At 41.1% G+C, this 12,308-nt stretch overlaps 1 protein-coding gene across 1 annotated transcript in view; it reads left to right on the top strand.

Annotated features, from left to right (window-relative positions):
* ESRRG (estrogen related receptor gamma) overlaps positions 1 to 12,308 on the top strand; it is a 194,941-nt gene that overhangs the window by 124,717 nt on the left and 57,916 nt on the right. The window contains 4 exon segments of the mRNA XM_033144774.1: positions 4,080 to 4,189; position 5,880; positions 8,260 to 8,360; positions 8,362 to 8,422. Of these exon segments, the coding sequence (XP_033000665.1) occupies positions 4,080 to 4,189; position 5,880; positions 8,260 to 8,360; positions 8,362 to 8,422 (273 nt within the window).

Here is a 12,308-nt window from a genome sequence, read left to right on the forward strand (position 1 = left end):
TCCAAATAAGATTGACAAAAGTTGCCTCATTTAGATAAATGAATGTTTATTCAACCTGCTTGGCATTCTTGTAAATATATACAACATGTGGGTCTTAGTGTGTTTACATTACCCATTTAGAATATGTACAGTGAAGTTTCGTGTCCTCTGATACATTTCACAGCTTTTCACCCACCCACCCCACAGTTCACATCAGCACAGCTTCGTTAGTATCAAGTTCGTCACTATTGAGCAGCATTGGCACACCCTTTTGGATATGCTTCTGGTGTTACCTAGAGAGGAAGAATATTTATGTTTGAAACGCCTTGGGAAATATGCAAACTGCCTTATCAATAAAACTGTCTTCTACCCATTTCTTTGTGTAATGGATCAGGTTTACAGTCTAGTTTGCATCTTTGTCACTGGAGGCCCAAGTGGCCTCTGTGGGATGGAATGCATTTCATCAGCTAAAGCTGGTGCACCAGCTGTGCCTTCTATGAACAGCGAGGCAATTCATGCTCCCTTAACATCAAGGATTGACTAATTTAATACATCATCTGTGGGGCTACTTTTGAAGAGGGCTCCAGAAACTGAAGTTAGTTCAGAATAGAACCACTAGGCTACTATTTGGGACTGGACATTTCACAACAGTGCTTAATAGAGCTGCATTGGTCTGCAGCCCATTTTCAATCCAATCCAATCCAAAGAGCTGGTGCTTATCTGTAAAGCCCTGCATTATTTTATATCCAAAGCCGTACATTGCTTGATACCTAGGTTTTGTTATTGGTAGTGCAACTCATGCAGCACATTGGCAACAATTATTCACACAGTTGTTCGAAAATAATTTTACACCATTTATCAAATATGTGAGAAAGAGACAATTACTTACAAAGTGCCATGAAAACTAACAAACTACCTCAAATAAAGTGAACTTGCAGTATCAAAATTTACTAGGTTCTTACAGTTTCTTAACTCAGTTTCTCATTTTCCCTTGTTTTTTTAAATAAGTTAAAGAAGATTCAAGAACGTTGTTCCCGGTAGCTGTGAGGTGCTGATGAACCAGCGTATGAAGTTATAAAAAAGACAGGGTGCCTGCGTTCTATCTACTAGAGCTAACTGATAATAATCCAAACGGAATCTTATTAGAATCAACATAATACACTTCTAGGTGTTCAATTAAATACAAAGTGAATATAAATTCAAAGTGAAAATAAATATAAAATTATAATTATATATAATTATAAATTATAAAAAACACTTTTATATTCACTTTGTATTTAATTGAACACTTAGAAGTATATTATTATTAATTGAACACCTAGAAGTATATTGATAAATGGTGTAAAATTATTTTCGAACAATTGTGTGAATAATTGTCGCCAACGTGCTGTACAAGTTGCACTACCTTTATCAACAGCATAGGTTTTGTTGTTGGCACCCGTCTGTCTCAGGAGAGTATGCCTTCAAGGGTAAAAAAACTGTTGGAGAGCTACAGTGTTTGCTGTGGCTGTAGAGACCGATGCAGGAGAGACATGCTTTATTGCAGGTGGGACAGTTAAAGGCGTCCCGTATTGCGGCTACAGGTGAACCATGGAGTTTCTTCCCTCTGTGTTCCTTTCAGCAGTCATTCTTCCTCTGGTCACTGCTGTGGATGCACGACCTGCCTCTCTCCAGGCACTGCAATCTTTTGAAAAGGATTTCCATATGGTGGGGTTAATGTTGCAAGCCTTCATGTCATGTTTGTAGAGGCAGAGTTAGTCTGCCAACAGGCCTCGTGCCTGCAGCCAGCTTCCATCGAGCAGATCCTTGGGGATCCTGCCATCTTCCATTCTGTGGACATGATGTGCTGTCAAGGCTGTGTTATCTGCAAACAACATCTCTTGGATAAGAACCCACCACACTTTTGTATTGGCATGGAGACATGTCAGGTTGAACAGATCCCCGTCACTCCTTGAATGGATGTACATACCGTCTTCAGTTGAACTGAAGGCATGCGAGAGCAACAGGGATTAAAATAGGCCAAAGAGAGTTTGAGCAAGAACACATTGCTGCTTCATGCTGCTTTTTATATGGAAGGCATCTGAGGAGACGCGTCTTCCTGGTGTGCATTTCCTTGTGGGAGGACATGATCATGTGATGGGCATCCCATCTTGTGGAACAGTGTGAAGAGTCCTTTTCAGCTGATGAGGTCAAAGGTCTTCTGATGAAGGCAATCTACAAGGAGTGCCTCTGCTTTTGGCATTTCTCCTGCAGTTGGCACAGTGAAAAAATTATGTCGACTGTTGACCTCTGAGCTCTAAAACCGCATTGTGACCCAGGATAGACCCTGTCAGCAAGTGACTGCAGTCTGTTGAGAACAACATGGTGCAGTACTAAGCATGGTGATTCCATGGTAGTTGTTACAATAATCACAGTCACCTTTGTTCTTATAGAGGCTCCAAATGCTGGGGTTGTGCATATCTTGTGGTATGGATCCCTTTCCCCAACATTGCAAGAGAAGGCTGAAGATGTGTGTCATGAGGGAGGAATTGAGGCCGGCTTTCAGCACTGTTGGGATTCCATCCTGTCCTGGGGCTTAACCACATGCCTGAAAGATGATGGCATTATTCAGCTCATCAAGGGAGGGAGGGAGGGATACCCAGCTCTTCCAAGACAGGCAGAGTGTCTGGATGCTGTCAATGGCTGTGTTGGAGACCATGTTTTCCAGGGAGTACAGCTATTGCTAGTGCTCTGCCCATTGCTTCATCTGCTTGCTGCAGTCTGTAAAGCTCTCTCCAGACAAGGTATTCAGCAGTGCAGTTTTCCTTACTGTTGGTCCTTTTTCAGAAATGAGTATAGCCACAAGGCAGAAGAGGTTTAAGATCAGACTTTTCTTTCTCCTAAATGAGCTATCTTCCCTGGTTAATGAGCACCATCTGCCCCTCATTCCCTCAACAGCACCTGCAGAAAAAAGCCTTCCTGGCCATTGGACTCAGTATTAGTCTCATCTGCTCAATCTGCTGGAGCCTGTCTTTACATGCAGGGTATAGACAAGTCCCTAATTCACCAAGGGTTTAAGAGCCATTGGGTACTCTCATCTTGTTTAGTTGGCCAGTCAAAGCTGTCTCCTGGTATGTGGCCACTGTCACATGCTGACAGCTAGGTGTCACAGGTGAGAGCTGAGTGCATGGTGGGGACCAGGGTGAATGAACTACCCAAGGGAGCATGACATGTCTTCCAACAGAGGTACTGCCGCTCCCTTAATACTCCATACACCGAGATATCCCCCACCCCCAGCCATGTGCTGAGATCATTGGTGAAAGCTGTCCTTTAGGTGTCTAACATCTGACCTGAAAAGAGGAAGAGAACATTGTCAGTGATGGCACCCTGATTATTGGGCTTCCTCACTGGGGAGGCTTGCCTGGCACCTACTCTGTTATCCTTTTGGTGTCAGATAAATACTTTAAAAAATGCTTACAGGCATTAAAGTTCTGCCTGTTAATTTTAACTGCTGCCCCATTGTTGGTTTTATTGTGATTGTTTTGCTTTGCTGTATTGCACTGATTTTATTGCTGATTTCATGGTAAGAATGGTCCTATGAATATAAGTGGACTTGCAACAAAATGTTTGCAGTGTGAAGTGTTTTTTATTGCTTAGTGTTCTAAAAAAAATCAGCCATGCACTCCTGCAGGACACTTCGTTCCATTCCTGCTTCCACCTGGCTTTCTGTGGCACACCATTCTAGCCAGCATTTTATGATCACTGAGCGCACACACTTTCTGCATTGAGTCCTCTCTTCTTAGCACCCCCATTTCCAGATTTTTGTACTTCTAGAAATATCGGGGCTTCCCCAGCATACTGATTTGATATGGGCAGTGCCGATCTGTATAAATGTAAGCACTTATGCCTCGATATCAGAAATAGCAGGAATATTTCCTAATACTTTTGAATTTGTGTAAAGCTGAAGTTGTTGGATTTTATGCTATGCCCATTTCTTTCACTTCTTTCAATTTCAACAGTCTTGAACTTTTACTGTTTTATTGGAAAGTTTCATCATTCCATAAGATATTTTCTTCCAAATGTTTTAGACGCACCTTTCTTTTTTTTTATCTCAACTTCAGGCGTGCGCCTAGACAGAGTACGTGGAGGTCGTCAGAAGTACAAGCGCAGAATAGATGCAGAAAATAGCCCATACCTGAATCCTCAACTAGTTCAGCCAGCCAAAAGCCATGTAAGTAAATCAGTTGGTGGTGTTTTCCTTGGTACGTATACATGAGGTTACATCCCAGTAAAGCAAGAAGCATCCAAAACGAATCATATGCATTATGTTCCTTATCAATGATGATTTTGTAAACTATTCATATCATCCGTATCCTTCCTCTGAAGAGTAAAGAAAAGACTCTTTTAAGGGTGAGAGCTTGCTAATGCACAATTTATGCAGTGCAAATTTTACATTTACAGGTGATCTTTATTTTCAGTGGTACATAAAACAGCTCATGCTGTGATCATTAGTTCATTGAAGCTTCTAGTCTCAGATTTTACAAGAAAGTGATTTTTGCAGTTTTCACTAACTAAATGAGTTTGACTGCTCAACCTCCCAATGAAAATACATTAGGAGCCTCATTAATTTATAGCAATAGAAGGCTGACACACTACTAGCTAGTATTAGATTAAAGCAGGAAAGTGCTACACCTACAACATGCACAGGGTGGGTGTTAATGTTCTCATATGCAGCTGATATTAAAAGAAAGAACAAGATACAGTTTGATAAGCTAAAGGCTTATAAAGCCATTTGTACAAATCGTGCAGAAGCTGCTAATTCTCGAAGAAACAAGTTGGGTAGTCTACAAAAACAAGAATTAGCAGCCAACAGCACTTGTGAATTCTTTTGTATGTCACTTTCAAAATAGCTGTTTTGGTGTCTAAGCAGTGGCAGAAGCCTCCAGGCTACAAGAGCCTTCACTTTGGACAAGAGTAATAAAAGGCTCCAAGGATTACCCTGATGGCACTACCTGGTTGTGCAAAAAAAAAAGAAAAAAAAAGGAGTATGTTGTTTTTCACCTCCTATTCCCCAGTAGGGGACATTACTGTGTGCATTACGCATGAGCATATGGAGACCTGGAAAGCAAATAAACAGAGTTTGAACTGTAAGCAAAAGGGCATTTTAGCTATGTCAAAGGGAAAAGAAACCAGTTTTACATAAAATTAAAGCTTAAGTGAACATATGGCATCGTTTCCTTTTGCCTTTCCAAAAAACATTATGCTGATTATACCTTCAATTGTCCAATCTGGCATCTTCCACACAGTCTGGATAAGCTGTTCCACCACTCTGTAAATACAATCTAGGGTTGCATTAAGCAGATTTTGCGCATTATAATAAAAACTTTCTGATAATACAATAAAATTCAATAAACTCTAATGCTTAATTCATTAGAGGTTAGATTTTCTGGATGCACAGATTGCCAGCTTTTCATTTGTTTTATATTGTGCCATTGAGTTGAATCGCTGACAGCTCGGCACATGCACTCACAATTAAGCCTTTTTATCACAGACATAGGTTAATGTGTCCCGGCTGAAAATGTGAGGAATTGGAAGGGTGAAATCCACCAGTAAGTCATTTTGGGAATGCCCCATTAAAATGAATAGGCACTGTACAAGAATACTACCCTGCTCTTTCACAGCTCCCATTCATTTCAAAGGGAACTATGTAGTATAACTTTTCAGTGAATTGTCTTCCCTGTGCCTAGCCAAAATCATTGAGATATTGCACAACATGCAAGAATTTAATGAAACACATTTTAGAGGATCCTATTGCTCAAGATAAACTAGACTCCAGTCCTCACATGCAATCCTTTATTTAGATATTTATTTATGGCTCCCTGATCATTTTTCTTAGTTCATCCTGTAAGAAACACATATAGTGTATGTCAGGGAACTGCCACCTGGCCCGCTGAGGGGAACGAGGGTCCGTTAGCATACAGAGAGCCCCAACGCAGTAACTCTTCCAGTGGGGAAAGCCACCACACCTCCAGTGGGGAGGAGAAAGGAAGGAACCAGCCTGGTGGGGAGAGGGCTTGGGGGATGCCACTGAGAGCCCAGCGCCTCTTCTAAGCAGGAGCTACAAAGGGGAGCCTGGCGGGGAGAGGGCTTGGGGATTTTGCTGAGACTGTGCGCTCACCTCGCCCGGCTGGTCAGGAGGGAGGCATGCCATTTCCAGCGCCCCCAGTTGCGCAGAGGGATGAAACGCAAGGAGGGTAGGAGGAGACTTGGGGTGCCGAAATTCTTATGCTGGGGGAGAAGCTGGAAGGGGCCACTCCCGGATTCTGCCAGCGACTGAGACAGACGTGCTTTTTGTAGCTCTGCACTGTAAATAGTTTGCACAATAAAACTGCAAAGACTGTTTGGGCTCCTGCTCCGTTACTTGTGAGGCACCATCACACAAACCTTACAGCGTAACTTCTTTTCGGTTCTTTTGCATCCGTCCCAGCAAGTGTCAAGAGTGAAACAGTGAATCACTTTGACTAAAGAAGTAGCCAGGGAGATTTTCCTGGGTTCTGACAGATAGTCTGAGCACAACAAAGGCAGTGGAATGAAAATTGGGTTTTATTGATTCTAATTAGGGAAACGTTAAATAAGATTTACCTAGGAACCGTGCTTGTGGCTATTCTAACTGATGCGGCTTCCTGAGCACATTCAGAATGCCCCTGGATTTGTACTTTCAATACTGACAATGCTTTCACCCCACAGCGAAATAATAGAGATTAGGAAATGTTCACAACACACACTTTTTATTATTATTTCCTTTCTTTCACCACAACCCAGTGGTCTGCCTACAGGTCTTGTCAGTGTTGTCAGAAACAATGGGTATGAAAACTCTGTGAACCTTAAATTAAACTGTACAGCATCCTGAATCACTGCACAAAGGGAAATGTTAAGGGGAAAATAGAGAATATTTCATTTTCTACCACCCCACCCCTAAATATGCTGCTCTCATCCATGCTTTTTTTTAAATAAATAACTTGGTGAGTCTTTGGCACTTCAACCAATTTGTTAAAATAGTTACTAGATTTCAAAATCCAAGCAACTCAAATCTCCTCTGTCTGCATACATTTTATTACTAATACTAGACAAACCTTGGACTTTAAGAAAAGAAATATTAAGAAAAGTTGGGAAAATATTAGTTTGTTTTGGTCATTTGTTATAGGAGGCAACCGTGGGTAATAAAACAGTGAATTAATGAGGAGTGTGTGTGTGTGTGTGTGTGTGCGCGTGCGTGCAAGTGTGCACTGCAGCCAACAGTTTAACATCATCATGAAAGCTGTTTATCAAGAAATACTAAAACTGCTATCTGTCACCTTTAGATGAGATAGATAATATCCATTATTAGTTTTGAGAATAGTAGAATGTGGGGGGATTTTGTTTGTTTGTTTGTTGGTGTACCTTAGTAGTTCTTATGACACAGTGAGCATACGACTCCAGACCTGTTGCTAAGTACTGTAATACCATATCAGCTTTCAAATTTCCTTCCTCTGTGATTTGAATACATAATCTACATTAACTAGAATGGTCAAACAGTTTTAAACAATCTCTGTTCCACCCTCTCTGTCCCACATCAACTTTCAGTCTAAGAGTTCCTCCATTCACTTGTGAACAGGAAGCTTTACATTGTAATAATAATAATAATAATAATAATAATAATATAATAATAATAATACTTGAAGTGGTGTCTTGTGTTTGGTTTATGAGGGACTGACATTTTTTTTACTTTGTGACATACACTGTTTGTAAAATACTAGAGACAGAAATAGATAAGAACTCCCGGATAAATTATACAATAGAACTTTTTTAAAAAAATCTTAGAATGAATTTCCTCAGGTTTTATAGCCATTGAATGCAGTTTCTGAAAACACTTGAACTTCACCAAGTGACAATTTGAACCTTGGTTTCTCCCATCCTATACTTCAGAACCTCACACTGGGTCTCATGAGTGGTATATATAGATTTATATGTTCACACATGATCCCATTGAAGTAAATAACTTTCCCACAATTCTGGTAGGTAGGGGCTATATCCCCCAAACTTAGCAATGACATAGCAAATGTTATACAGACCAAAAGTTACTGTAATGTTTGTTGGATAGGCTCAGTTGGTAGAGCATGAGACTCATATCTCAGGGTTGTGGGTTCGAACTCCATGTTGGGTGAAAGATTCCTGTGTTGCAGGGAGTTGGAGCTAGATTCTTAAGTGGAGCCATGGAAAATACAGTGATTAGTATTACATGTGTTCTGATCTATATTCCAGATAACAAGATTGTCTCTCATTTGCTGGTGGCTGAACCAGAGAAGATCTATGCCATGCCCGACCCCACTGTGCCAGACAGTGACATCAAGGCCCTCACCACTTCTTTGTGACCTGGCAGACAGAGAGCTGGTGGTCATCATTGGATGGGCTAAACATATTCCAGGTACAGAATCTATAAACAAGTATATCTTATGAGATTCGGTCTGTTAAAAACCATTACATAAAAGGTTAAATAAGAAAATAATACATGTAGGACATTAATGACTAGTTAAGCTGCCTCTCCTTTAAAATAGCATTGTAAGCTGGGCCCACCTTGGTCCCTGTGAATTGCACCCCTGCAGGCAGGGTTTTATTTCTTCTGGTTCTACCTTAGCAAAGCATGTAGGTTAAAGTTCTTTGTGACATGCACATCCAAAGGAGTCTTAATGGTCATAAAGCATATTTCGACATGCTGCCCACAGTCCACAGAAAATAAACAGAGAATTTTGTCTTTTGCTTATACATCTTGCTCAGACACAGTAACTGGAAATAACGTTTTGCAAGGAGTCTGTACATATCAAACAACTTAAGCTTTCCTTGGGTTCAGTAGAATTGGTGCCTTCCACCACAACGCACCACCTTCCCACATCCCAGCTCTGTTTTGAAACATATTTCCACAGTAGTGCTCTGATGCCTGCATGAATATTGTAGACACCCCACTCTTAACTGCTTGTGAGTCAATAGATGAGGCAGCTTCCAGAGCTGTTGGTTTGATCCCTTTCTCTATATAAATTTGGGAGTTAAGAAGATGAAAGGCTACAATTTCACTCAGTTTGAATTGTGGGTCGGCACACCTATGTTCCTAAACACTGGCAGAGGGAAGGGAGTGCGGGGGGAGCGCACCACCCCTCGGGCAGGCGCAATCCCAGTGGAGTGCCATCGCGGCTGTTCCCCCCTCCCCATGCACCGGGCACCACGTCTCTGGGACTCACGCCAGCCCCAGCCCTGCCTGCTCTCCGCCTCCCACCAGTGCTGGAGCATGAAGGTCCGCCACTGGTCCTAAAGCAGCTGACACTGTAGGCAGCTATGAACCATGAGCACTGGTGTACTTAATGTCTGCAGACAACATAACAGTTTCTAGCTTACATGACCAGTATGATCTGCAACCAATGTTTTGATTTTTTCAAATAAATAATTAGCACTTCCTCATTAACAACTGTAAGGGTTCTCGGTTAGTTGCTCATGAGGTAAGCAGCCAGGACTCCCTGTTTCCTTTATTGATTTTATTGTGCAAACTATATACAGTGCAGAGCTAAAAAGTTCATGTCTGTATCAGTATCCGGGAATGGCCCCTTCCGGTTCTGACCCCAACAAAAGAGTTTCGGTATACGAAAACCCCGCCTTCCATTTCTTTTCAGCCCACGACGTCTTTCGGGCAACGGAAATTGCGTTCCCCCTGTATTGCCCTCGGGACTGGGGGAGTGCTGGGTCTCTCTTGCATCCCCATAGCCTTTCCCCTGTGAACTCTGCCCCTCCTCGCTGGACGTCTCACCGCTCTTTTCGCTACCAGAGGAGGTGCTGCTGGCAAGGTGGGACTGGGGCTCTCTGTAGCATCCGGAGAGCCCTTCCATCACCTTGCGCTGCATCGGGGACAGTTCCCTGACAACAACCTTCCTCGTCTTCAGGGTTGGCCCAATACATCTTGCTACCAGGAGTGAAGCAGCAATTCATTTATTTATTGTGTTCATATCCTACCTTTTTGGCCAAGGAGCTCAAGGTGGCACACATTGTTCTCCTCCTCCTTCTGTAATCCCTGTAGCAACCTAGGAAATGATTTGTGATACCATGATCAGCTCCTTGGTTTGAGGAACTGAGGCCTATTCTCAACAGGCTGTTGGATTGGGCATTCAGATGAGAAATACACACAGTGCCTGCTTAGTTGGCATCGTTACTCACTTTGCTAAAAATATGTGCACAGATGCTTCCCCCCCCCCCCCAGTGTGTGGGTAGGCCAAACTGTTTCAGAGTAGCCACATGAGTTGTGAAGATTTCAAGGGGATTTGACAAAGAACATAAAATAGCTTCTGATACTTTTTTTTTTACTGCTCTCCTTAATGCTAGCTTAACACTTTGGATCAGGCACTGTCTCTTCCAGTGAATTTGAACAATGCAAGGCGCAATCCCGAATGATTCTAATTACTTCTCAAAACCAAATAATAAACAACTATCAATACACATCTAAATCATAATTTGCTTAGAAAGGAGGACAGTAACACACGTTCTGAACCGCTCCGCATTTTCTTCACAGAAGAAATTTAGTTGTTCAGAGTTTGCATCACAAATGGCTTATAAACGAGCTTTTGAATCATGAGCAATGTTTTTCTGGTACAGTTAACTTATTTCTGTCTCCTTAAACTAGTTTGTCTTTATGCTTTGAATGCTACAGTAATTTCTTTAATCAAATTGATGGAAGTCCCTTTCCCAGCCCACACTGAAACCAATTTATTGGTCATGATACGCCAGCTATGTTACTAACAGTCGTAACGAACTGTCAGGCAATATCGCAGTGAAGCTAATTTGAAGTCATTAGGTGTGCAGCGTTCAGGCAACAATTTGTTACAGTGGTTAGGAACACAGCTGACATTTCTGAATGGCTTTGTTCAGAGCAGGTCTAGATGAGCCCAAGCAAATTGTAAACTAATTTAAACATCACTCTGTATTATACTAGCTACTTTGTCTTACACTGGTTGCTAATAAAGCACCCCAGATTAAGTCAGAGCTAGTTAAATAGGTGAGTTTGAGTTTCATCTCTGGACAATGCCTACATCAGTCTTACCAATATGAGGGCATTCGCCCTAGAAGTCGGTCAATAACGCATCATGGTGATTGCCAAATATATTTTATCAGTTTGATTTGTGTTGTGAATACATGACATAGGTTTGCTTGTGGGTATGGAAGAAACCAGGCAGTCTAGAGGGAGAGAAAACAATGGTTCAGTGCCTGCAGTTAGCAGCGAAAGCTGTTGGATGCTTAAAGACTGGCATTCTAAATTACAGACCAGGAATCTGAACCAATTGTGAGCTATTGAGGCATACTTCAACAGCAGGCGCACGGTCAGAGGCAAATTCAAAACCTGGCTTATGGTGGTATATTAAACCTATTAGCTAAATATATATAGTGTTCACTTGGCTAGAAGGAGATAAGAGATTGAATTGAGTACAGAACCTTCTGTTAGCCCTTTTTGAATGCAAAGTTTGTTAAAATTTTCACTTATTGGTTGGAAGTAAGTCACCAAAATACTGAACACATAAGGGCAAGATGCAAAAACTGGTGCCCTTGCTCTCATCGTGGTTACTTCAATTTTTAATGATGTAGAATTTGAGTATCTACATTTTAACTTTATTTATGTATTTTATTGAAACTTTGGGTACCAGTATATTTTTATTGCATACATTCATATTTGTTATTTACTTCCATATAAGCCATTATGGGAGATCTTGTAACCAAGAGAAAGGATACATATTTTCTAAATTAATAAAATAAATATAGATAATCTTTTTTTAAAAAAAAAATAGTATAGTTATTATTTATTTATCTTATTGTCCATTATGGAGTTATTCAAGCAAATGTAGAAATGGTCACTTCAGAATAATTCTCCAGATTATTACAAATTATTATTCAGGAAAAGGATAACTTTGCCAAAATGTGTGCATCTTCACCTCCTTTAATGCTTTAATCACTGCTTTGCATTTTCCCTTTCTATAACAACCATGTGTTGGTACTGAAGAGTAGAAGAGGGCAGTACTGCTACAGCAATTTACTGTATGTTAATGGCAGTCATCATGTTTGACTTTGCAATCATGGCTCTGCTATAGTTCCTTAAAACTTAGTTTCTAAAGGTTTGGAATTTTTAACACATGGTTCTATGTCTATTCAAAAGTGAGTCCCATTGAGTTTAGTGGAGCTGACTCCCAGATAAATGGGTAAAGGATTGCAGTCCAAGGAGATTTTTCTGAGCATAATTTGGAACCAGTAAATGTCCAAGCATATTAGAAGCATATTCAATTTGG

Source organism: Lacerta agilis, chromosome 3, assembly GCF_009819535.1.
Source record: "Lacerta agilis isolate rLacAgi1 chromosome 3, rLacAgi1.pri, whole genome shotgun sequence".
NCBI classification, from domain to species: domain Eukaryota; kingdom Metazoa; phylum Chordata; class Lepidosauria; order Squamata; family Lacertidae; genus Lacerta; species Lacerta agilis.